Raw genomic sequence first — 26550 nt, forward strand, 5'->3', positions numbered from 1 at the left:
TTTTAAGCAGTCTACTTTATTCAGTATCACATATACACGTTACAGTTTAGCACCAAAAGTCAGGGTTTTTTTTTACAGTCTATTTCAATCAATCGTTCACTTATTTGATATTGACGTCACTAAAACATTGGACAAAATGCATGCATGCTCAAGAAAATGAAACTGGCACTCATTTCCAATAATATCAATACATTTTGGAGCAATTGGTAAATAACTAATTCCCTTTCGAACACCCCTTTTTCATCAACAAAATTGAAAATTGAAAAGCACTGGCATAGCTGGTGTGGGAAAAGGAATGTACCGTACGATGAAGTGGCAGTAATTGGTCATATTTGTATATCGCAGCTGTCAGGTGGAATCCCCTCACCTTCAAAATGACAACTTTTCAGGAAATTGCTGGAGTTTCCAAACACCGCCTTGTTCAAGCTGGTATTACGTTGGATATCTTACATTGCTGTCATATATCATTGCATCACATGAACAACAGCTCGTACTCCGAAATGATGTTCAATCACGAATTGTATGTGCTTCTCATGACAAACTATTATGATCAGCCCAATATTTGAGCTTTTATGGATCAGATCATATCAAATCAGATCAGCCGCAGTTTCGGGACAGGAGACCTTCGTTTTGGGTCGTCCGACATTATGACAGTCCACATCTGTCACACAATGCCATCTGCAGAAACAAATTTGTGATCTATACATGTATTTGATCGATACATACATACATACAGTGGGTACGGAAAGTATTCGGACCCCCTTAAATTTTTCACTCTGTGTTATCTTGCAGCCATTTGCTAAAATCACATAATTCTTCTCCTCCTTAATGTACACACAGAACCCCATATTGACAGAAAAAAAAATAATGGTTGAAATTTTTGCAGATTTTTCACACAGCCATAAGTATTCCGACCCTTTGCTGTGACACTCATATATTGAACTCGGGTGCTGTCCATTTCTTCTGATCATCCTTCAAATGGTTCTACACCTTCATCGGAGTCCAGCTGTGTTAGATTATACTGATCGGACTTGATGAGGAAATCCAGGTGTGAAAAACTTGTTGCATCATTCCCAAAAAGACTCATGGCTGTATTCGCTCAAAAGGGCGCTTCTACTAAATATTGAGCAAAGGGTCGGAATTCTTATGGCTGTGTGATATTTCAGTTATTCTTTTTTAATAAATCTGCAAAAATTTCAACAATTCCGCTTTTTTCTGTCAATATGGGGTGCTGTGTGTACATTAAGGAGGAGAAAAAAATGAACCTCAATGATTTTAGCAAATTACGACCGAGTTTATTTTGGAGGCATTTTTTTCCTGTAGACATTTATAAGTCCAGCACCATGGAATAAGTGTCCATGTTCTCACCTTTGCTAAATGGCAAATGGACTGCACTTATGTAACGCTTCATCTTCACGATCACAGTGCCCAAAGCGCTCTATTAAGCCTCACATTCACCCATTCACACACATATTCATAGACCACTGGGCGGCTGCTGCCGTGCAAGGCGCTGCCAGGCTCACTGGGAGCAAATTAGGGTTCGGTGTCTTGCCCAAGGACACTTCCACATACGGACAGTCGGAGCCAGGGTTCGAACCGGCGACCCTTCGGTCACTGGACGACCCTCTTTCCCACCACCTTTAACTCGTCCCTTTTAAGTATTTTGGCAACAGTGTTCATTCTCAACACTCACGGGGCTTTTAGAAACTATATGGACAAGAAGAAGATACATACAATAAAAGCTGGTACACAGAATACAAGCATGTCGATTTCTGTCAGTAACATAGTAATTACTTTTATATTAAACATTTACATTTGCATTAAAAGCTTCTTGATCACTGCTTGTCTCACCAGGACACTTGTGTGTCTTAACCCGAGCCTTACGAGAGAACCTTTGACCACAACCTGAGCAGGAAAAAGGTTTCTCACCAGTGTGTGTACTTGTGTGCATTTTTAAGTAGCCCTTCTGCGTGAATCTTTGACCACAAACTGAGCATCCAAAAGGCTTCTCACCAGTGTGTGTTCTTGTGTGTGTTATTAAACTTCCCTTTTGGGAGAATCTTTGACCACAAACTGAGCAGGCAAAAGGTTTCTCACCAGTGTGCATTCTAGTGTGTATTTTTAAGGTTCCCTTTTGGGAGAATCTTTGACCACAAACTGAGCATGCAAAAGGTTTCTCACCAGTGTGCGTTCTAGTGTGTATTTTTAAGCTTTCCTTTTGGGAGAATCTTTGACCACAAACTGAGCATGCAAAAGGCTTCTCACCGGCGTGTGTTCTTGTGTGTATTTTTAAGTTACTCTTCACAGAGAACCTTTGACCACAAACTGAGCAGGAAAAAGGTTTCTCACCAGTGTGGGTTCTTGTGTGACCTGTCAAATGTCGCTTGTGAGGGAATCCTTTCCCACAAACTGAGCATACAAAAGGTTTCTCACCAGTGTGGGTTCTTGTGTGCATTTTTAAGTATCCCTTCTGTGTGAATCTTTGACCACAAACTGAGCATCCAAAAGGTTTCTCACCAGTGTGGGTTCTTGTGTGTATTTTTAAGCTTTCCTTTCGGGAGAATCTTTGACCACAAACTGAGCATGCAAAAGGTTTTTCACCAGTGTGTGTTTTTGTGTGTATTTTTAAGTGTTGCTTCTGAGAGAACCTTTGACCACAAACTGAGCATGCAAAAGGTTTCTCACCAGTGTGCGTTCTTGTGTGTATTTTTAACCTTTCCTTTCGGGAGAATCTTTGACCGCAAACTGAGCATGCAAAAGGTTTCTCACCAGTGTGCGTTCTTGTGTGTATTTTTAAGCTTCCCTTTCGGGAGAATCTTTGACCACAAACTGAGCAGGCAAAAGGTTTCTCACCAGTGTGCGTTCTTGTGTGTATTTTTAAGCTTCCCTTTCGGGAGAATCTTTGACCGCAAACTGAGCATGCAAAAGGTTTCTCACCAGTGTGTATTTTCATGTGTCGTTTGAAATTGCTCTTAGAAGCAAAGGTTTTCCTACATTTAGAACATTTCCAGCATTTATTGGTAGTGTGACATGTCATATCACCTTCCAACTGTTCATCAACATCATCATCATCATCACCGTCTGTTTGTGATCCTCCACAGTGGTTTCCATCACTTGAGATGTTGCTGTTTGGTGGCTCCGCCCCTCGTCTCTCCTCACTTCGACCTTCATCTTCACTCTTCAAAGGGACACCAGTCGATGGAACCTTGATGATTTCCTCCTGCTCTTCCTCTTTCATGTGAAGGAACTCTTCCTCCTCCTCTTTGATGTGTTGAACCTCTTCATCCTCCTCTTCCTCTTTGATGTGAGGGGACACTGACTGCTGCCGCTCAGGATGAAGATTTTCACTGACGTCTGCAAGACAAAAGAAGACAAACACAAATGGGTCAAATCTAATTTGTTTACAATATTGACAACCACCTTGGTCCTCGATCCTGTTTACACGTTAGCGCCTTCAACCAGAGAGCCTAATGGGACTAATGGGCTGACGCAAAATAGCAGAACAGCGGGACGCAGCAAAGTTGGGCGAACCTTCAATGTGGATTGTTGGATTTATCTTACCCAACATTATAAAAAATAGACACAAAAGGAATGAAGACGCTGGTTTCTTTTTCTCATGAGGAGGGCGTATGGGAGATTGTTCAGATCACAGCCTCTCAACACGCTCTAAACAATCCCCCCCCCTCGCTCCTGCATTTATTTGAAATAGGAGGGATTTACAAATCATAATGTTCTAAGCAATAAGACACAACACAAAATATTGGACCAACACTTGTCCCGACCCAACCACATCCGATCACGTCCTTGGTCCAGGCGCCCTTCGAAAAGATGACTCAGCACCGTTTTTTGTTTTTTTGACACGTCATCATCCATAGAAGTTGAAAAAAGTAATGCTATTTGTGACAAAGTAAGGAAGAGAAATCATAGGTTTCAAATTTAAAGCGTGAAAGTAAATTGTTGAAAGTAAAAAAAAAAAAAAAAAGTATAGACACCTAAAAATGTACTTAGGTACAGTAAAGAATAATATGTACAGTAATCAAACTGCGATAGATGAACCGCAATATCGCGGAGGGTTTACTGCCAAGTACAGTAAACCCTCTGCGATAAGACTGATTTGACTTGGCGACAAATGTTTACTCAACTCGCCGACAAGACACAAAAAGGGCAAAAATCTTCCTCGCAATTTCCCAAACAAGTCGTGTAGGTTGTATAACACTGTTACAACTTTGATCACACAACAATGGCCACAAGCCTTTCAGATCTTCTGAAATTTGGCCTACAAACCTCAATCCACATCATCATGAGGGGATGCCATCAGACTACACGCTATTGGATATGATAAAAAAAAATTATATGTAACTGTTGGATTTATCTTACCCAACATTATAAAAAATAGACACAAAAGGAATGAAGACGCTGGTTTCTTTTTCTCATGAGGAGGGCGAATGGGAGATTGTTCAGATCACAGCCTCTCAACACACTCTAAACAATCTCTCCCGTCGCTCCTGCATTTATTTGAAAATAGGGAGGTTTCAAAGTTTACAAGACATAACGTACTAAGCTACAAGACACAACACACTAAGGGTAGGGTTTCAAGGGGAAAACATGGGACCAACACCTGCCACGTCCCGGCCACGTCCTTCTCTCTGATGATTCCTGCTGAGTCATCTAATGCAAGCTAAGCAAATAAATGATAACTTCTACAATATATTTAACAGTAACGTCAGACAGTGCTCATCAGAAAAACCCGGGAATAATATTAAAATTAGAATGTATTTCATAAAACAATTGAGAGAGAAGTGAACCCACCTGCTCTGCGTAGCACAATTCGAGGCTGCAGATTGAACGCAGCGTCCAGTAGTTGACGTTGTGGCTCCTTCTCCTCTTTTGGGCCACAAAGTTCCTCCTCGTACTCTGCTGTCCTTGCACACATTTTCACACGACGATCGCAACACTTTCCGCTCTACGTTGGAGGGATGAGAAAAGCAAGTGCAAATCGAACATGTGAAACATTGAACTCAAGATTCAGATTTGGACATTGTGAGTTAAACAGTACGTTAGTTAAAATGGCAAAGCACCAAAGTCAGTTCAGAAAACAATTGTTCGAGGATATTATTTTAGTATCTCAGACAAAGCTTACATAATGTAGTAGTTGGCGTGTGTGTTATTTTCTCTCCATTTAAGTGTTAGCATTAGATACTCGGAGGTGGCGGAAAGAAGAACACTTTACCTGACGCTTGATCTCTGCTGAGCGAAGTGTTGCTCACAAACGTGTCTCTTTGTTAGCCAGATAAGCTAAAATAAGCTAAGCTAGGCTAGGCCGAGAAGCTTCAACGTGCACGAGACGACTCCAACCGGACACGAAGATTGCACGAATGATGTTTTGTCCACTAAAATCGCGATCAGGGGCGTCAAGCGTCGAGGATTCACAGCATTCGGTCCAAATTCAGGAAGATTTGCTGAAGCACGATCGTCCCTCCTCCCGCACGGCGAGAAGGGAAAGGAGATGTATTACCCATGATCCTTTACGGCAGGCCACCGGTTTGAGCCAAACGAAGTCAAACCAGCCGCCCCTAATTTTGTTCATACTCGGCATTACGGTAATAAGCCGCCAACGAGCGGCACCTTCAAAATAAAATCGCCCGACAGGGACGTCAATGCTTCGGATTAAAAATAATTATATTAAATATATATATATATATATATATATATATATATATATATATATATATATATATATATATATATATATATATATATATATATATATGAGAGAAAGTAAACTATGCCAGGACTACAACCAGCAAGGGTCATTCTGATCTTGAGATAGATTAAAAATTCAAGTTTATTTGAAATCTGCACACATGACTGCAAGTATATCTTTTTTTTATAAATTTGATTTGAATTTTTCATGTGAAAAGAATTGCCCAGGTCCGCTCGAACCCGAACCCGAGGATTCAGATATTGATGTTTGGAGAATTGGTATCGATAATTATCTCAATAAAAGTGCAATGAACATTGTTACGATGTGGGAAACACCTGAACTGGGCTAAAGGTCATTGTGATTGAGACGTTGAATGCAAGTAGGCCTAAGCTAATAAGTGTCAGTCAAAGCCTACACAGCTATCAGCAGCAATGAAATGACAGGAAAATCTCGGGAGTTGGTTGACATGATGATTCGGAGAAAGGTTGATATATTGATATATTGTGTGTCCAGGAGACCAGGTGGAAAGGCAGTAAGGCTAGAAGTTTAGGGGCAGGGTTTAAATTATTTTACCATGGTGTAGATGGGAAGAGAAATGGAGTCGGGGTTATTTTAAAAGAAGAGTTGGCTAAGAATGTCTTGGAGGTGAAAAGACTATCAGATCGAGTGATGAGGCTGAAATTTGAAATTGAGGGTGTTATGTGTCATGTGATTAGTGGCTATGCCCCACAGGTAGGATGTGACCTAGAGGTGAAAGAGAAATTCTGGAAGGAGCGAGACGAAGTAGTTCTGAGCATCCCAGACAGAGAGAGAGTCGTAATTGGTGCAGATTGTAATGGACATGTTGGTGAAGGTAATAAGGGTGATGAAGAAGTGATGGGTAAGTACGGTATCCAGGAAAGGAACTTGGAGGGACAGATGGTGGTAGACTTTGCAACAAGGATGCAAATGGCTGTCGTGAACACATTTTTCCAGAAGAGGCACGAACATAGGGTGACCTACAAGAGCGGAGGTAGAAGCACACAGGTGGATTACATCTTGTGCAGACGATGTAATCTGAAGGAGGTTACCAACTGTAAGGTAGTGGTAGGGGAGAGTGTGGCTAGACAGCATAGGATGGTGGTGTGTAAGATGACTCTGGTGGTGGGGAGGAAGATTAGGAAGACAAAGGCAGAGAAGAGAACCATGTGGTGGATGCTGAGACAGGACGAGTGTTGTGCAGCTTTTCGGGAAGAGGTGAGGCAGGCTCTCGGTGGACGGGAGGAGCTACCAGAAGACTGCACCACTGCAGCCAAGGTGATCAGAGAAGAAGGCAGGAGAGTACTTGGTGTATCTTCTGGCAGGAAAGGAGAGAAGGAGACTTGGTGGTGGAACCTCACAGTACAGGAAATCATACAAGGAAAAAGGTTAGCTAAGAAGAAGTGGGACACTGAGAGGACCGAGGAGAGGCGAAAGGAATACATTGAGATGCGACACAGGGCAGCGGCACGGTGGCCGACTGGTTAGAGCGTCAGCCTCACAGTTCTGAGGACCCGGGTTCAATCCCCGTCCCCGCCTGTGTGGAGTTTGCATGTTCTCCCCGTGCCTGCGTGGGTTTTCTCCGGGCACTCCGGTTTCCTCCCACATCCCAAAAACATGCATTAATTGGGGACTGTAAATTGCCCGGAGGCATGACTGTGAGTGCGAATGGTTGTTTGTTCCTATGTGCCCTGCGATTGGCTGGCAACCAGTTCAGGGTGTACCCCGCCTCGTGCCCGATGACAGCTGGGATAGGCTCCAGCACGCCCGCGACCCTAGTGAGGAGAAGCGGCTCAGAAAATGGATGGATGGATGGATGCGACACAGGGCAAAGGTAGAAGTGGCAAAGGCCAAATAAGAGGCATATGATGACATGTATGGCAGGTTGGACACTAAAGAAGGAGAAAAGGATCTATACAGGCTGGCCAGACAGAGGGCTAGAGATGGGAAGGATGTGCATTTAACATTTAACAAATTTAACATTTCCCTCCTGTTTATCATGTATTTGCACAAATTCTCATATCATCTTACAGTCACTTCATTTCGATTTTTAACTGTAGAATCATTTTTATGAAACAAATACATTTACACTCAGAGTAAACTTGTCATACATGAATGTTGTAGTTTAAACATCGTAATCACCTGGATCAGGAAACAAATCAGGTAAAACAACATCATCATCATCATCATCATCGTCATTATTATCAACCTCCAATAAAGGATAAATCTGCTCCATACGGTTCCATGTGGGTTATGGCTGTGGTGATTAATTTACTGATTAATGCCCGAATGCATGGGATACAACAACATCCACACAATGTCAGAATGGCTGCAAAAACAGCAATTGATATCAATATTGGTGAAATTAGGGTTTTATATTTACCAAAAACGTCCATTCAGCTGTTTCACAAGGAGTGTTGATTGAGGGTCCGTAGACCATCGATGGCTCTGGTCAAGCTGCCATCTGAAGCAGTATTGTTTGATTGTTCTCCAAACATCCCGCAAACACCTCCCTCTCTTGCGAGGAGCATGTCGACAGCTATGCGGTCTTTGGAATGTCCTAGAGCTGCTCGTGCACAGCTTCCAACCCACTCTGAGTCCAATTTCCTAATCTCTGTACATTGAAGTGGATATAGTTTATCCCATCAACATTTTTATTCATCGTACACCAACAGCATATGAAGTATTCAAATCCTCCTGCAACTTGGTCAGCTAATTTGTATTGATTAGGAACCCCACGAGGAACACCATGTATGTTTTATGTTGGATAATTTTGCCTCTGCCAGGATAAATCTCTTTTTTGTCAAGTATGTCCAAAACACACAAGGAATTTGTCTCCGGTAGTTGGAGCCGGGCGGCACGGTGGCCGACTGGTTAGAGCGTCAGCCTCACAGTTCTGAGGTGCGGGGTTCAATCCCCGTCCCCGCCTGTGTGGAGTTTGCATGTTCTCCCCGTGCCTGCGTGGGTTTTCTCCGGGCACTCCGGTTTCCTCCCACATCCCAAAAACATGCATTAATTGGAGACTCTAAATTGCCCGTAGGCATGACTGTGAGTGCGAATGGTTGTTAGTTTCTATGTGCCCTGCGATTGGCTGGCAACCAGTTCAGGGTGTACCCCGCCTCCTGCCCGATGACAGCTGGGATAGGCTCCAGCATGCCCGCGACCCTTGTGAGGAGAAGCGGCTCAGAAAATGGATGGATGGATGGATAGTTGGAGCCGCTCTAGTACAACAGACAGTCAATTTACAGAACACTTTGGAGACAGAAAGACATTGACAAAAAACAATTGTGCAAAAAGATGCAGTCCTCTAGCAGCAGTTTGAATGACTAATATCGCAATAGTCCGGTGCAACGACCGTTGTGCAAAGGGCGCTGAGACTTCAAGGAGTGTATGCGGTTTAAAGTGACGAGTAGTGCGATAATCTGGGACAATGGTTGTGCAAATGTTGCAGATGCTCCTCAATCAGTGTGCAAATGGAATAATACAATCTTAATAATACAATTGACGTCACTAAAACATTGGACAAAATGCATGCATGCTCAAGAAAATGAAACTGGCACTCATTTCCAATAATATCAATACATTTTGGAGCAATTGGTAAAGAACTAATTCCCTTTCAAACACCCCTTTTTCATCAACAAAATTGAAAATTGAAAAGCACTGGCATAGCTGGTGTGGGAAAAGGAATGTACCATACTATGAAGTGGCAGTAATTGGTCATATTTGTATATCGCAGCTGTCAGGTGGAATCCCCTCACCTTCAAAATGACAACTTTTCAGGAAATTGCTTGAGTTTCCAAACACCGCCTTGTTCAAGCTGGTATTACGTTGGATATCTTACATTGCTGTCATATATCATTGCATCACATGAACAACAGCTAGTACCCCAAAATTCAATCACGACTTTAATGTGCTTGACAAATAAAAAAAAAATAAAAAAAATAAAAAATGCAAACTTATGGATTGGGATGGATGCGGACGCCATCATTAAAATGACACAAACACGCCGGGCGAGCACCACATCCTTGCAAGCCTCATGCATGAACCCAAGAAACGTGGCTTCATGTCCCACAACTGTCAACAATCATCACCAAAATATATGCAGACATTTCTACTCATGACAGCTTCAAACTTTTATAAATAATAATATTATAATGATCAGCCCAATATTTTAGCTTTTATGGATCAGATCATATCAAATCAGATCAGCCGCAGTTTCGGGACAGGCGACCTTCGTCATGGGTCGTCCGACATTATGACAGTCCCCATCTGTCACACAATGCCATCTGCAGAAACAAATTTGTGATCTATACATATATTTGATCGATACATACATACATACAGTGGGTACGCAAAGTATTCGGACCCCCTTAAATTTTTCACTCTGTGTTATCTTGCAGCCATTTGCTAAAATCACATAATTCTTCTCCTCATTAATGTACACACAGAACCCCATATTGACAGAATCTCTTCTTTTTCTCACAGTGTGTTAAATGAACCCACGTGTTTCTTTCTGCTATTTTTTTAGGGCTGTAAAGTGTCAATCTATCTGTGCCACCATCCCTCCAGTTGAGACATGTGACACAGCATGGCTCAATATAGCAGCCCATTTGAATAGGTTTTTTTTTTTTTTTTCCTGTGCTATTGTAAATTTCATTTTGTAGTTTTGCACTTTGTTTTTCCCAATAATTGCGTTCTTGTTGTGGAATACTCATATTGGCTATCAGTATAGATTGTACCATCTTTATTTATCATGAGTTTGCATGCCTCGGTTAATGCTACTAATTCAGCAGCTTGTTCAGCCAATTCCCTATAATCATGCTCAGCGTGCCTTCATTAAGTAAGGGTATTAGTGTGGCTGGATTTAAGGTTGTGCATCGCTCAACAGTCAAATGTGGTTGTGACAGCAAGATGGCAATGCAAGATAAATGTCTTGCAGGTGATAAAAACGGCATATTGGTTTGCAATAGGAGAGCAGACACTGTATGTGGGACCTTAAGGGTGAACTGCTCTCTACTGCCGTCAAGGCTGCTACAACTGCTCTGACACAATGTGGTAATGCACACGTTACGTTGTCCAATTTAGTTGAAAAATAAGCTATTGGTCTTAGCTTATCACCGTATTGTTGTGTAAGTACGGAGGTCATGCAATAGCTTTTACAATCTACCATTTGAATAAAAGGTTTATCATAATTTGGAAGGGCCAGCGCAGCACTGGACACCAAATGTTGTTTAATGTCACAGAAGGCCTTTTCTGCCTCTGTACTCCATTAAACAGATGATGTCATTTTAAGGTTGTCTTCATACATTAATTTTGACAATGGTGCAACAATTTCTGCACAGTTTGGAATCCATGCGCTACAATAATTTGTCAGACCTAAAAATGATGATTATATGTTTCTTCATCTGTGGTTTAGGATTTTTTAAGACTATAGCTTTCCTGTCTTCTAATATAGTCTTTCCTCCTATACTTAAATTATGGCCTAGATATTTGACTTGCCTTTTACATCATTGCAATTTATTTTTGTTAACTTTATGTCCCTCTTCTGTTAGATGATGCAGTAAGGCCAATGAATCCTTGCATGTCTCTCCATCTGTAGATGCCAGAAGACATGCGTGTTGTCATAACTTGTGAATAATTAGTTGGACTTTCACAGTAACCTTGCGGTAATCTAGTAAATGTATATATATATATTTTTTTTCTCAAATTTGAATGCAAACCAAAATTGACTGTTATTTTCTATTGGTACTGAAAAGAATGCATTACTTATGTCCACTACTGTAAACACAGTAGCGTCTGGTCTTAATGAATTTAACAATGTGCGTGGGTTTGGTACGCATGCTGCTCTCTGTATTACTGCAGCTCATCACATTCTTTTTTATCTTCTATTTTTGTGATAAGCTGCAAGGCTGCAGACAACAGGGCCTTTCCCACGTTTAACGGTGGTTTGTCTTTTATTTTTTAGATAATTTGATTCCTGCAACGCGGCTATTTTTTGTGTATTTAACCAACCATTAAAGCCGTGTTTGGTTATCCCTGTCTCTAAATATTAAATTTGATCAGGATCCTGTTTTTTCTTTTTCTTTTAAATTTAATTTAATGAACCTCCAACCTTTACACTGCAGTGTATTCCTGTTTTTTATTTTACTACTTCCTTTCCCCATTTGAAAGAATTTGGTTCAGTGTAATACTACCTAGGGTAGTCTAGAACACTATTTCTTTTCAGTAGGACGGTGATTCAAATTTACTTTCTGTGGTAATTCTCACTTCAACTCTTTCGAGTGGAGAATTCTTGCCTTTGCATCCACAAAAGTCCACCGTTTACTTTCCCACTGTTTTGGTATGGAATGAAAAACCTAGTGGTTTCCCATTTCCCTTTTACACTCTCATTCAAACAGTTTTCATTCACACTGGCTCGTCAGAGGACTCCGCCGTCCTACACGGAATTTAACTACGTCTGTCAACAGCTCGTTAGAGGACTCCGGCGTCCTATACGGAATTTAACTACGACGCCACGAAACTTTCCTAGTTTCTTTATTTCACCCGCCATTAACTAGTATTCACAGGGTTTATTAAACACGGAATTTAAGTACGTACAGGACTCCGCCGTCCTCGCGGAATTTGTCGGACTCCGCCGTCCTTAAATTTAACTCACCATTCGTCTTCAATCCTGTGGATTGTCGTCAACCTTCAGATCCCAGTTGAGGAGAACGAAGACCAGTCCCGTAAAGGGTCTTACTTGCCGTGGCCACGGTCTCTTAACTGGAAGTCGGCTCCACAACTGGAATCCTTGGGTGTGTTGACATCCGGCTCGAAGGACCAATTTAATGTTGGATTTATCTTACCCAACATTATAAAAAATAGACACAAAAGGAATGAAGACACTGGTTTCTTTTTCTCATGAGGAGGGCGTATGGGAGATTGTTCAGATCACAGCCTCTCAACACGCTCTAAACAATCCCCCCCCCTCGCTCCTGCATTTATTTGAAAATAGGAGGGTTTTTCCCAGACATAATGTTCTAAACAATAAGACACAACACAAAACATTGGACCAACACCTGTCACGTCCCCGACCACATCCGATCACGTCCTTGGTCCAGGCGCCCTTCCATCGGATGATGCTGAGTCATCTTTTTGAAGGCGAGACATCTAAAATCGTCCATAATACTAATGCAAGCTAAGCAAATAAATGATAACTTCTAGAATATATTTAACAGTACCCATGCAAGCGCAAGTACATACGGTTGCACGTAAACATGCAGGCGTTCCGTCGAATCATGCCCTAAAGCTTCGGTAAACATTGGTTTGTGCGTGAGAAGCAATGTTAACAACAGCGCGCAAGTATGTTGACAACGGTAAGCACGGGAGGTGATGCGCCGGTCAGAATACGCAATCCTACTGGTCTCTGTCAAGTTGCGCTGTCGGAGAGTTGTCGTTTATATGTCACACTACACGGAAGATATCAAAAAAGAACCCAATTTGCCAGACTTCATTTTGGTGTCGCAGGGCCAAATCGTTTGCCGTGGCTTATGTCACACTACGAGTTTTGTCACCATACTTCGTTCGGTCGGGCTTACATTTATCAAAAAATTCCCTGTACAAAAATGGGGTTTGCAAGAAGTGTGGCCGAGCTGTCCAAGGCGCTGGATTTAAGCTCCAGTCTCTCAGGAGGCGTGGGTTCAAATCCCACCACTGCCACTTCCTTTTCAATATCGTTAATATCCTCCCATTTTGTCATTGGCTCCGACAAGGCGTTTGGGACAATATGTATTTTTGGCCACAAAAAGGTCGAGCTGTTTGGCGTTCTGTTTGGACTGTTTGCTTGTCGCCGTAAAATATTAGCTCCCCTGAAAGTGTTTGCCTTAATGTCATTACCTTTGTCTTTCACGCTGAACTGTCGTGCCACCTTTATGAGTACTGACTCAGTGATTTTAAATTGACAGAACAATGAGTAAAGGACACATTTTTTTTGTCAGTGCGAAGTGAATTGAGTGAAGAGTCACTTCCCGTTGGCCTCAGCCAATGAGTTGACAAGTCTGAATTGCACAATATTTCTCACGAAGAGTAATACGTTAAATGATAGCAGTTCCACAACATCCTATGAGGAGACATACGATAACAGAGAACGAGCTCCAGATAGCAGAGGATGGTTTCGATCCATCTACCTCTGGGTTATGGGCCCAGCACACCTCCGCTGCGCCACTCTGCTCTGTAGTCATTGTAGTTGGTATGTGCAACAGGGCTGTTCGAGTTGTCATGGCTGGATCAGGCCACGACACATTTGGTCTTTCCCGATGACACAATGTCAGACTACTGCCATCAAACCTTGCCGTTTCTGGGACAGACAGTGGCAACACTACTCGACATTTATTCCGATAGCACCCTATCCCGTCTTTTACCATCACTGGGCTCTATCTTGTCAAATCAAACACTGTCCGAGAGGTGGAAGCCGAAAACGTGTCACCGGTCAACGCTACGGGACACACTCGTTACGATGGTGACAACAACAGCAATGCGCCGCGTCAATGTCTTGTTTCTGTGTATGCCTGTGCGTGTGAGTGACTGTGGGGGGACAAAATGTGGAAAAACCTGTTCGTCACTGGTGCTCGGGAGAGAACGTTCATTGAAGGATTGCTTGAGGTATGTTCACGTACTTTTCATACAATACGGCTCGCAAGCAGGCAACAAAACGTTATGTACCCTAGCAAGCGCAAGTACATACGGTTGCACGTAAACATGCCGGCGTTACGTCGAATCATGCCCTAAAGCTTCGTTAAACATTGGTTTGTGCGTGAGAAGAAATGTTAACAACAGCGCGCAAATATGTTGACAACGGTAAGCACGGGAGGTGATGCGCCGGTCACAATACGCAATCCTACTGGTCTCTGTCAAGTTGCTCTGTCGGAGAGTTGTTGATATTACACACTACACGGAAGATATAAAAAAAGAATCCAATTTGCCAGACTTCATTTTGGCGTCGCAGGGCCAAATCGTTTGCCGTGGCTTATGTCACACTACAAGTTTTGTCACCATACTTCCCGTTCGGTCGGGCTTACATTTATCAATAAAATCCCCGTACAAAAATGGGGTTTGCAGGTAGTGTGGCCGAGCGGTCCAAGGCGCTGGATTTAAGCTCCAGTCTCTCAGGAGGCGTGGGTTCAAATCCCACCACTGCCACTTCCTTTTCAATATCGTTAATATCCTACCATTTTGTCATTGGCTCCGACAAGGCGTTTGGGACAATACGTATTTTTGGCCACAAAAAAGTCGAGCTTTTTGCCGTTCTGTTTGGACTGTTTGCTTGTCGCCGTAAAATATTAGCTCCCCTGAAAGTGTTTGCCTTAATGTCATTACCGTTGTCTTTCACGCTGAACTGTCGTGCCACCTTTATGGGTACTGACACAGTGATTTTAAATTGACAGAACAGTGAGTAAAGGACACATTTTTTTTGTCAGTGCGAAGTGAATTGAGTGAAGGGTCACTTCCCGTTGGCCTCAGCCAATTAGTTGACAAGTCTTAATTGCACAATATTTCTCACGAAGAGTAAGAGGTTAAATGATAGCAGTTCCACAACATGTTCACGTACTTTTCATACGATATGGCTCGCAAGCAGGCAACAAAACGTTATGTACCTGTTGGATTTATCTTACCCAACATTATAAAAAATAGACACAAAAGGAATGAAGACACTGGTTTCTTTTTCTCATGAGGAGGGCGTATGGGAGATTGTTCAGATCACAGCCTCTCAACACGCTCTAACCAATCTCTCCCGTCGCTCCTGCATTTATTTGAAAATAGGAGGGTTTTTCCCAGACATAATGTTCACAGTGCCCAAAGCGCTCTATTAAGCCTCACATTCACTCACATATTCATAGACCACTGGGCGGCTGCTGCCGTGCAAGGCGCTGCCAGGCTCACTGGGAGCAAATTAGGGTTCGGTGTCTTGCCCAAGGACACTTCCACATACGGACAGTCGGAGCCAGGGTTCGAACCGGCGACCCTTCGGTCACTGGACGACCCGCTCTACTGATCCACAGCCGCCCTCTTTCCCACCACCTTTAACTCGTCCCTTTTAAGTATTTTGGCAACAGTGTTCATTCTCAACACTCACGGGGCTTTCAGAAACTATATGGACAAGAAGAAGATACATACAATAAAAGCTGGTACACAGAATACAAGCATGTCGATTTCTGTCAGTAACATAGTAATTACTTTTATATTAAACATTTACATTTGCATTAAAAGCTTCTTGATCACTGCTTGTCTCACCAGGACACTTGTGTGTCTTAACCCGAGCCTTACGAGAGAATCTTTGACCACAACCTGAGCAGGAAAAAGGTTTCTCACCAGTGTGTGTACTTGTGTGCATTTTTAAGTATCCCTTCTGCGTGAATCTTTGACCACAAACTGAGCATCCAAAAGGCTTCTCACCAGTGTGTGTTCTTGTGTGTGTTATTAAACTTCCCTTTTGGGAGAATCTTTGACCACAAACTGAGCAGGCAAAAGGTTTCTCACCAGTGTGCATTCTAGTGTGTATTTTTAAGGTTCCCTTTTGGGAGAATCTTTGACCACAAACTGAGCATGCAAAAGGTTTCTCACCAGTGTGCGTTCTAGTGTGTATTTTTAAGCTTTCCTTTTGGGAGAATCTTTGACCACAAACTGAGCATGCAAAAGGCTTCTCACCGGCGTGTGTTCTTGTGTGTATTTTTAAGTTACTCTTCACAGAGAACCTTTGACCACAAACTGAGCAGGAAAAAGGTTTCTCACCAGTGTGGGTTCTTGTGTGACCTGTCAAATGTCGCTTGTGAGGGAATCCTTTCCCACAAACTGAGCATACAAAAGGTTTCTCACCAGTGTGGGTTCTTGTGTGCATTTTTAAGTATCCCTTCTGTGTGAATCTTTGACCACAAACTGAGCATCCAAAAGGTTTCTCACCAGTGTGCGTTCTAGTGTGTATTTTTAAGCTTTCCTTTTGGGAGAATCTTTGACCACAAACTGAGCATCCAAAAGGTTTCTCACCAGTGTGGGTTCTTGTGTGTTTTAGTAAAGTTCCCTTTTCAGAGAATCTTTGCCCACAAACTGAGCATGCAAAAGGTTTTTCACCAGTGTGTGTTCTTGTGTGTATTTTTAAGTGTTGCTTCTGAGAGAACCTTTGACCACAACCTGAGCAGGCAACGGGCTTCTCTCCAGTGTGTGTTCTTGCGTGATGTGTCAAATGTCCCTTGTGAGAGAATCTTTGACCACAAACTGAGCATGCAAAAGGTTTCTCACCAGTGTGCGTTCTTGTGTGTATTTTTAAGGTTCCCTTTCGGGAGAATCTTTGACCACAAACTGAGCAGGCAAAAGGTTTCTCACCAGTGTGCGTTCTTGTGTGTATTTTTAAGCTTCCCTTTCGGGAGAATCTTTGACCGCAAACTGAGCATGCAAAAGGTTTCTCACCAGTGTGTATTTTCATGTGTCGTTTGAAATTGCTCTTAGAAGCAAAGGTTTTCCTACATTTAGAACATTTCCAGCATTTATTGGCAGTGTGACATGTCATATCACCTTCCAACTGTTCATCAACATCATCATCACCGTCTGTTTGTGATCCTCCACAGTGGTCTCCATCACTTGAGCTGTTGCTGTTTGGTGGCTCCGCCCCTCGTCTCTCCTCACTTCGACCTTCATCTTCACTCTTCAAAGGGACACCAGTCGATGGAACCTTGATGATTTCCTCCTGTTCTTCCTCTTTAATGTGAAGGAACTCTTCCTCCTCCTCTTTGATGTGTTGAACCTCTTCATCCTCCTCTTCCTCTTTGATGTGAGGGGACACTGACTGCTGCCGCTCAGGATGAAGATTTTCACTGACGTCTGCAAGACAAAAGAAGACAAACACAAATGGGTCAAATCTAATTTGTTTACAATATTGACAACCACCTTGGTCCTCGATCGTGTTTACACGTTAGCGCCTTCAACCAGAGAGCCTAATGGGACTAATGGGCTGACGTAAAATAGTAGAACAGCGGAACGCAGCAAAGTTGGGTGACCCTTCAATGTGGATGCACCGTTTTCAGTTTTTTTACACGTCATCGTCCATAGAAGTAGAAAAAAGTAAAGCTATTTGTGACGAAGTAAGGAAGAGAAATCACAGGTTTCAAATTTAAAGAGTGAAAGTAAATTGTTGACAGTAAAAAAAAAAAAAGGATGACACCTAAAAATGTACTTAGGTACAGTAAAGAATAATGTGTACAGTAATAAAACTGCGATATAGGAGGGTTTACTGTACTTGGTTACTTCCCACCATGGAAGACTGATTTGACTTGGCATGAACAAATGTTTACTCAACTTGCCTACAAGACACAAAAAGGGCAAAAATCTTTCTGGCAATTTTCCAAACAAGTCGTGTAGGTTGTGTAACACTGTTACAACTTTGATCACACAACAATGGCCACAAGCCTTTCAGATCTTCTGAAATTTGGCCTACAACCCTCAATCCACATCATGAGGGGATGCCATCAGACTACACGCTATTGGATATGATAAAAAAATTATATGTAACGTCAGACAGTCCTCATCAGAAAAACCCGGGAATAATATTAAAATTAGAATGTATTTCATAAAACCAGTGAGAGAGAAGTGAACCCACCTGCTCTGTGTAGCACAATTCGAGGCTGCAGATTGAACGCAGCGTCCAGTAGTTGACGTTGTGGCTCCTTCTCCTCTTTTGGGCCACAAAGTTCCTCCTCGTACTCTGCTGTCCTTGCACACATTTTCACTTTCCGCTCTACGTTGGAGGGATGAGAAAAGCAAGTGCAAATCAGATGACATCAAGATTACGATTTGGACACTGTGGGTTCAACACTACGTTAGTTAAAATGGCAAAGCACCAAAGTCAACAAGAGGACACAGGAGAACGGAATGATGCATTGGAAGAAATATGAGACAGAAAAAACACCCAGACTTCCATCTCCCCAGCCACTTCATCCAGCTCTTCCAGGGGGATACCGATGCGTTCACAGGCCAGCCGAGAGACGTAGTCTCTCCACCGTGTCCTGGGACGTCCCCGGGGTCTCCTTCCGGTGGGACGTTTCCGGAACACCTCACCTAGCCACCTCATCTGGCTCCTCTCGATGTGGAGGAGCATCGGCTCTACATTGAGCTCTTCCCGGATGACCGAGCTTCTCACCCTATCTTTAAGGGAGAGCTCGGATACCCTGCGGAGGAAATTCATTTCAGCCGCTGGCATCCACGATCTCATTCTTTCTTCAGCTCGTGACCATCGTTGAGGGTTAGGGTTAGGGAACGTAGATCGACCGGTAAATTGAGAGCTTCGCCTTTCGGCTTAGCTCCTTCTTTACCACAACGGACCGATACAAAGTCTGCATCTCTGCAGACGCTGCAACGATCCGCCTGTTGATTTCCCGTTCCATTCCATTCGGGCTCTTTCCCTGCCAGAAAGGTGACATTCCACGTCCCTCGAGCCAGTTTCTGTAGCCGGGGATGAGATCGCCAAGGTCCCTGCCTTCAGCCACTGCCCAGCTCACACTGGACCCGACCCCGATGGCCCCTCCCACAAGTGGTGAGCCCATGGGAAGGGGGACCCCCGTTACCCTTTCGGGGTCTGCCCGGCCAGGCCCCATGGGTGCAAGCCCGGCCACCAGGCGCTCGCCTTTGAGCCCCACCTCCAGGCATGGCTCCAGAGGTGACCCACGTCCGGGCAAGGGAAAATGTCTTCCTGAATTGTTTGTCATCACAGAGGTTTTTGGAGCTGTGCTTTGTCTGGCCCCTCACCTAGGACCTGTTTGCATAAAGCCCCAGAGAAATTAGCTCATAGGATCATTGGGACACACAAACCCCTCCACCACGATAAGGGGACTGTTGAAGGAGGGGCCAAATCTGTTGTGGCATTTCAAAATAAAAGTCTCCTGAAATATTCATATTTCACTGCCACTGATTTAAAACATCCAACCATCCATCCATTTTCTGAGCCGCTTCTTCTCACGAGGGTCGCAGGCGTGCTGGAGTTTATCCCAGCTATCATCGGGCAGGAGGCGGGGTACACCCTGAACCGGTTGCCAGCCAATCACAGGGCACATAAAAACAAACAACCATTCACACTATGGGCAATTTAGAGTCTTCAATTAACCTGCCATGCATGTTTTTGGGATGTGGGAGGAAACCGGAGTGCCCGGAGAAAACCCACGCAGGTACGGGGAGAACATGCAAACTCCACACAGGCGGGGCCGGGGATTGAACCCTGCTCCTCAGAACTGTGAGGCAGATGCTCCAACTAGTCGTACACCGTGCCGCCTGAATTAAAACATTCATAAAAAAAATGTCAATACTACTTCTTTTAAGAAATAGAAATAATCCTGTTCGTATCGCAACACCTTTTACCCTTCTCATACATGTAGGAGACAATTACAGGATGCTACTACATTACTGCCATCACCATTTGATGTCATATATCTGCAATCTGTAAAAAACCCAGATTGTTTTATCATTAAATACGATTTTTCCATCCATTTCAACAGCACTTATCCTGTTGAGTCGCGGGGTGTTGGAGCCTCCCCATACTGAGTTCGGGCAAAAGAAAGAAAAAACCCTGAGCTGGTCAGTCGCAGGGCACATACACTGTAGAGACCATCACTGAGTGGGAACCAAACCCACGCTGGCTGCATTGAAGTCAGGCAAATGAACCACGACACCATCAGTAACTGGAAGGAAAACAGTATATTTGAAATAGTTACAAGAAAGACGGTTTTCTATTTTTTTTTTAAAATCTTGATCAAACCTCTTTTAGTGGAGACCTGGAGTGGTGTAGTGTCCCCCAGAACTGGACTGGTGTTGTGATAACGCACAGATTTTAAAATAATTTTTGAAATCTGCGATCATGACAGTGAAATATACCAATTTCAAGAGTCTTTTATTTTGAAATGCCACATCAGATTTGGATGGGACCTCTTTTATTGGAGACCTGGGGTGGTGTAGTGTCCCCCAGAACTGGACTGCTGTTGTGATAACGCACAGATTATTTTTAAATAATTTTTGAAATCCGTGATCATGACAGTGAAATATACCAATTTCAGGGGACTTTTATTTTGAAATGCCACATCAGATTTGGATGGGACCTCTTTTATTGGAGACCTGGGGTGGTGTAGTGTCCCCCAGAACTGGACTGGTGTTGTGATAACGCACAGATTATTTTTAAATAATTTTTGAAATCCGTGATCATGACAGTGAAATATACCAATTTCAGGGGACTTTTATTTTGAAATGCCACATCAGATTTGGATGGGACCTCTTTTGTTGGAGACATGGAGTGGTGTAGTGTCCCCCAGAACTGGACTGGTGCTGTGATAACTCACAGTTTTTTTGAAATGAATTTTTGAAATCCGTGATCATGATAGTGAAATATACCAATTTCAAGAGTCTTTTATTTTGAAATGCCACATCAGATTTGAATGGTACCTCTTTTATTGGAGACCTGGGGTGGTGTAGTGTCCCCCAGAACCGGACGGGTGTTGTGATAACTCACAGATTTTTTTTTTTTTTAAATAATTTTTGAAATCCGTGATCATGACAGTGAAATATACCAATTTCAAGAGTCTTTTATTTTGAAATGCCACATCAGATTTGGATGGGACCTCTATTGTTGGAGACATGGAGTGGTGTAGTGTCCCCCAGAACTGGACTGGTGTTGTGATAACGCACAGATTATTTTAAATGAATTTTTGAAATCCGTGTTCATGACAGTGAAATATACCAATTTCAGGGGACTTTTATTTTGAAATGCCACATCAGATTTGGATGGGACCTCTATTGTTGGAGACATGGAGTGGTGTAGTGTCCCCCAGAACTGGACTGGTGTTGTGATAACGCACAGATTATTTTAAATGCCATCCATCCATCCATTCTCTACCGCTTATCCGGGTCGGGTCGCGGGGGCAGTAGCTTCAGCAGGGACGCCCAGACTACCCTCTCCCCAGCCACTTCATCCAGCTCTTCCGGGGGGATCCCGAGGCGTTCCCAGGCCAGCCGAAGGATGTAGTCTCTCCAGCGCGTCCTGGGTCGTCCCCGGGGTCTCCTCCCGGTGGGACATGCCCGGAACACCTCACCAGGGAGGCGTCCGGGAGGCATCCGAATCAGATGCCCCAGCCACCTCATCTGGCTCCTCTCAATGCGGAGGAGTAGCGGCTCTACTCTGAGATCCTCCCGGATGACCGAGCTTCTCACCCTATCTCTAAGGGAGAGCCCGGACACCCTGCGGAGGAAACTCATTTCGGCCGCTTGTATCCGGGATCTTGTTCTTTCGGTCACGACCCACAGCTCATGACCATAGGTGAGGGTAGGAACGAAGATCGACCGGTAAATTGAGAGCTTCGCCTTTCGGCTTAGCTCTTTCTTTACCACAACGGACCGATACAAAGTCCGCATCACTGCAGACGCTGCACCGATCCGCCTGTCGATCTCCCGTTCCATTCTTCCCTCACTCGTGAACAAGACCCCAAGATACTTAAATTCCTCCACTTGGGGCAGGATCTCATCCCCGACCTGGAGATGGCATGCCACCCTTTCCCGACTGAGGACCATGGTCTCAGATTTGGAGGTGCTGATTCTCATCCCAGCCGCTTCACACTCGGCTGCGAACTGCTCCAATGACAGTTGGAGGTCACGGCTTGATGAAGCCAACAGAACCACATCATCTGCAAAAAGCAGAGATGCAATACTGAGGCCACCAAACCGGACCCCCTCTACGCCTCGGCTGCGCCTAGAAATTCTGTCCATAAAAGTTATGAACAGAATCGGCGACAAAGGGCAGCCTTGGCGGAGTCCAACCCTCACCGGGAACGAGTTCGACTTACTGCCGGATATGCGGACCAAACTCTGACTCCGGTCGTACAGGGACCGAACAGCCCGTATCAGGGGGTTCGGTACCCCATACTCCCGAAGCACTCTCCACAGGACTCCCCGAGGGACACGGTCGAACGCCTTCTCCAAGTCCACAAAACACATGTAGACTGGTTGGGCGAAATCCCATGCACCCTCGAGGACCCTGCCGAGGGTGTAGAGCTGGTCCACTGTTCCACGGCCAGGACGAAAACCACACTGCTCCTCCTGAATCTGAGATTCGACTTCCCGACGGACCCTCCTCTCCAGCACCCCTGAATAGACCTTACCAGGGAGGCTGAGCAGTGTGATCCCCCTGTAGTTGGAACACACCCTCCGGTCCCCCTTCTTAAAAAGGGGAACCACCACCCCAGTCTGCCAATCCAGAGGCACTGTCCCCGATGTCCACGCGATGTTGCAGAGGCGTGTCAACCAGGACAGCCCCACAACATCCAGAGCCTTTAGGAACTCCGGGCGAATCTCATCCACCCCCGGGGCCCTGCCACCGAGGAGCTTTTTAACTACCTCGGTGACCTCAAACCCAGAGATAGGAGAGCCCGCCTCAGAGAACCCACACTCTGCTTCCCCATGGGAAGGCGTGTCGGTGGAATTGAGGAGGTCTTCGAAGTATTCTCCCCACCGACTCACAACGTCCCGAGTCGAGGTCAGCAGCGCCCCATCCCCACTATACACAGTGTTGGTGGTGCACTGCTTTCCTCTCCTGAGACGTCGGATGGTGGACCAGAATTTCCTCGAAGCCGTCCGGAAGTCTTTCTCCATGGCCTCACCGAACTCCTCCCATGCCCGGGTTTTTGCTTCAGCGACCACCAGAGCTGCATTCCGCTTGGCCAGCCGGTACCCATCAGCTGCCTCAGGAGTCCCACAGGCCAAAAAGGCCCGATAGGACTCCTTCTTCAGCTTGACGGCATCCCTCACCGTTGGTGTCCACCAACGGGTTCGCGGATTGCCGCCACGACAGGCACCGACCACCTTACGGCCACAGCTCCGGTCGGCCGCCTCAGCAATGGAGGCGCGGAACATGGTCCACTCGGACTCGATGTCCCCCGCCTCCCCCGGAACATGAGCAAAGTTCTGTCGGAGGTGGGAGTTGAAACTCCTTCTGACAGGGGATTCTGCCAGACGTTCCCAGCAGACCCTCACAATACGTTTGGGCCTGCCACGTCGGACCGGCATCTTCCCCCACCATCGGAGCCAACTCACCACCAGGTGGTGATCAGTTGACAGCTCCGCCCCTCTCTTCACCCGAGTGTCCAAGACATGCGGCCGCAAGTCCGATGACACGACCACAAAGTCGATCATCGAACTGCGACCTAGGGTGTCCTGGTGCCAAGTGCACGTGTGGACACCCTTATGCTTGAACATGGTGTTCGTTATGGACAATCCGTGACGAGCACAGAAGTCCAATAACAGAACACCGCTCGGGTTCTGATCGGGGGGGCCGTTCCTCCCAATCGCGCCCTTCCAGGTCTCACTGTCATTGCCCACGTGAGCATTGAAGTCCCCCAACAGAACAATGGAGTCCCCAGCGGGAGCGCTCTCCAGCACCCCCTCCAAGGACTCCAAAAAGGGTGGGTACTCTGAACTGCTGTTTGGTGCATAGGCACAAACAACAGTCAGGACCCGTCCCCCCACCCGAAGGCGGAGGGAGGCTACCCTCTCGTCCACCGGGGTGAAACCCAACGTACAGGCGCCGAGCCGGGGGGCAATAAGTATACCCACACCTGCTCGGCGCCTCTCACCATGGGCAACTCCAGAGTGGAAGAGAGTCCAACCCCTCTCGAGAGGACTGGTACCAGAGCCCCAGGTGTGTGTGGAGGCGAGTCCGACTATATCGAGTCGGAACTTCTCGACCTCACACACCAACTCGGGCTCCTTCCCTGCCAGAGAGGTGACATTCCACGTCCCTAGAGCCAGCTTCTGTAGCCGGGGATCGGATCGCCAAGGTCCCCGCCTTCGGCCACCGCCCGGCTCACACTGCACCCGACCCCTATGGCCCCTCCCACAGGTGGTGAGCCCATGGGAAGGGGGACCCACGTTACCCTTTCGGGCTGTGCCCGGCCGGACCCCATGGGTGCAGGCCCGGCCACCAGGCGCTCGCCTTCGAGCCCCACCACCAGATTATTTTAAATGAATTTTTGAAATCCGTGTTCATGACAGTGAAATATACCAATTTCAGGGGACTTTTATTTTGAAATGCCACATCAGATTTGGATGGGACCTCTTTTGTTGGAGACCTGGGGTGGTGTAGTGTCCCCCAGAACTGGACCGGTGTTACGATATCTAATTCAAGATATTTAACAGATTTTTTCAGTCAGGGGTAATGACAGCAAAATATGCAGTTTTCAGAGACTTTTATTTTGAAATACAATATCATATCTTCATCAAACCTCTTTTCGTGGAGTCCTTGGTGGTCTGTCACACAGATCTGGACTTGTCTTGCGATACCAATGGGATTATGTTGGGGTGGCTTTGGCTCAGTAGGTAGAACAGGTTCGAATCCCTGCTGCAACTGTCCGCATGTCGAAGTGTCCTTGAGCAAGACACTGAACCCTAATTTGCTCCCAGTCGGCCTGGCAGTGCCTCGCATGGCAGCAGCCGCCCATTGGTTTATGAATGTGTGTGTGAATGTGAGGCTTTGTAAAGCGCTTTGGGCACTGTGATGATGTAGATAAAGTGCTATATAAGTGCAGGCCATTACCATTACATTTTCCCAAGATATAAAATAAAGTATTTTTTTTAATGTATGTATGTAATGTATTTCAAGATTCAAATTAACTTTGCTGGTTGCATTCCTAAACCGAAGAGCACTGACGTCCGTATTATTGGGAAGCTTTTATTTTGAAGGTGGCTTCGCCGCGAGTTGGCCACCTATTACCGTAATGCCTAGTATGAACAGAATTAGGGGCAGCTGGCTTGGCTGCTACTTTACGAGTGGAGACTGGTTGACCGCAGTATGTTATTTCAGTACCTCAGACAAAGAAAGCTGATCATCTAGTTGTTGTTTTTATCTCATTTAATTGTTAGTATTCATATTCTGGTCCACGTCCTAACTCGTAGGTGACGGAAAGAAGAACACTTTTCGCTCAGGCTTTTTCTCTGCTTCTCGAAATATTGATCCCAAACGTGTCTCTTTGTTAGCATGCTAAGCTAAGCTAAACGAAGCTAGGCCGAATGGCTTCAACGTGCACGAGACGACTCCAACCGGACACGAAGATTGCACGAATGATGTTTTAGTCCTGTGAGGTATTGATGGACTTACCGTGACGAGGATTCAGCACGTTCGGTGCAAATTCAAGAAAATGTTGTGCAGCACGTGGAAGCGCGTGCCGTCCCCGAAAAAAGGTCGAGGTGCAGTCTCTTCTACGGCAAGTCCACTTGGACAAACTTTGCGTCACGAACGCGTGATGCGACTTTATCACAAAGAAAACCAAACGATTATCTCGCGAGAGGAATCCCGCGCGGGAAGAGTGAGTTCGATTACCGACCGAAGGTTAAATAAACTACGTACTTCTAGGTTCCTAAATTGTTCTAACATTGAATTTTAAACATGATAACGTTTGTGCATACCGCTTCTCCTGTTCAGGGTCTCTGGATCCTATCCGAAAGTCGAACATCACCACGACGGAAACTGTTGCTCTTGTGCTGTCTGTTAACAGACATTTGACTGCGGTCAAGCCAGCCTCCACTCTAAAAGACTGCGGTCAAGCCAGCCGCCCCTAATTTTGTTCATACTAGGCATTACGGTAATAGGTCGTCAACTCGCGGCGAAGCCACCTTCAAAATAAAAGCTTCCCAATAATACGGACGTCAGTGCTCTTCGATTTAGGAATGCAACCAGCAAAGTTTATTTGAATCTTGAGATACATTAGAAAATGTACTTTAGTTGATATCTTAGGAAAAAGAAATGGTTATGGACTCCACTTATATAGCGCTTTATC

General features: G+C 45.0%; 5 protein-coding genes and 1 non-coding gene across 19 annotated transcripts in view; 3 read left to right on the forward strand and 3 right to left on the reverse strand.

Moving 5' to 3' along the window:
• Window positions 1-5346, reverse strand: part of LOC133472567 (zinc finger protein OZF-like) — a 284984-nt gene extending 279638 nt beyond the window's left edge. The window contains exon 1 of one of the 3 annotated variants that reach the window (XM_061763598.1): window positions 5231-5346. The gene's annotated coding sequence lies outside the window, so the exon portion shown is untranslated. Of the gene's footprint in view, window positions 1-4809; window positions 4939-5230 lie in introns of those variants that run through there. The other 2 variants (XM_061763597.1, XM_061763601.1) reach the window with 2 other exon arrangements.
• On the reverse strand, window positions 1-26278 carry LOC133472554 (gastrula zinc finger protein XlCGF57.1-like). Of its 8 annotated transcripts, XM_061763562.1 has the most exons (4): window positions 5231-5371; window positions 4810-4963; window positions 2313-3354; window positions 1-1892 (listed from the first exon to the last, which is right to left on the reverse strand). In XM_061763562.1, exons 2-4 carry the CDS (start codon window positions 4931-4933, stop codon window positions 1802-1804), a joined length of 1257 nt encoding a protein of 418 aa, XP_061619546.1. In that variant the 5' UTR covers window positions 4934-4963; window positions 5231-5371; the 3' UTR covers window positions 1-1801. The 8 variants fall into 8 exon arrangements, with proteins under 8 accessions (XP_061619546.1, XP_061619540.1, XP_061619542.1 ...); XM_061763556.1 differs by lacking the exon at window positions 5231-5371 and adding an exon at window positions 26180-26278 and having other exon boundaries at window positions 1-3354; XM_061763558.1 differs by lacking the exon at window positions 5231-5371 and adding an exon at window positions 25872-25891 and having other exon boundaries at window positions 1-3354.
• LOC133472547 (gastrula zinc finger protein XlCGF57.1-like) overlaps window positions 1-26550 on the forward strand; it is a 220531-nt gene that overhangs the window by 75786 nt on the left and 118195 nt on the right. The window lies entirely within an intron of this gene.
• The window catches only part of LOC133472553 (gastrula zinc finger protein XlCGF57.1-like), a 208635-nt gene that overhangs the window by 63890 nt on the left and 118195 nt on the right, over window positions 1-26550 (forward strand). The window lies entirely within an intron of this gene.
• Window positions 14818-14899, forward strand: trnal-uaa (transfer RNA leucine (anticodon UAA)). Its single transcript has one exon. It is a non-coding gene; the product is annotated as a tRNA-Leu (tRNA).
• Window positions 15442-26550, reverse strand: part of LOC133472544 (gastrula zinc finger protein XlCGF57.1-like) — a 221723-nt gene continuing 210614 nt past the window's right edge. For 2 of the 5 annotated variants that reach the window (XM_061763530.1, XM_061763531.1), the window contains exons 2-3: window positions 18348-18485; window positions 15538-17572 (exon numbers count right to left, since the gene is read on the reverse strand). In XM_061763530.1, the coding sequence (XP_061619514.1) occupies window positions 15942-17572; window positions 18348-18471 (1755 nt within the window). In that variant the 5' untranslated portion in view covers window positions 18472-18485 and the 3' untranslated portion in view covers window positions 15538-15941. Of the gene's footprint in view, window positions 17573-18347; window positions 18486-25871; window positions 25997-26550 lie in introns of those variants that run through there. The other 3 variants (XM_061763529.1, XM_061763526.1, XM_061763527.1) reach the window with 3 other exon arrangements.

This window comes from Phyllopteryx taeniolatus, chromosome 23 (genome assembly GCF_024500385.1).
Source record: "Phyllopteryx taeniolatus isolate TA_2022b chromosome 23, UOR_Ptae_1.2, whole genome shotgun sequence".
Classification (NCBI taxonomy): Eukaryota; Metazoa; Chordata; class Actinopteri; order Syngnathiformes; family Syngnathidae; genus Phyllopteryx; species Phyllopteryx taeniolatus.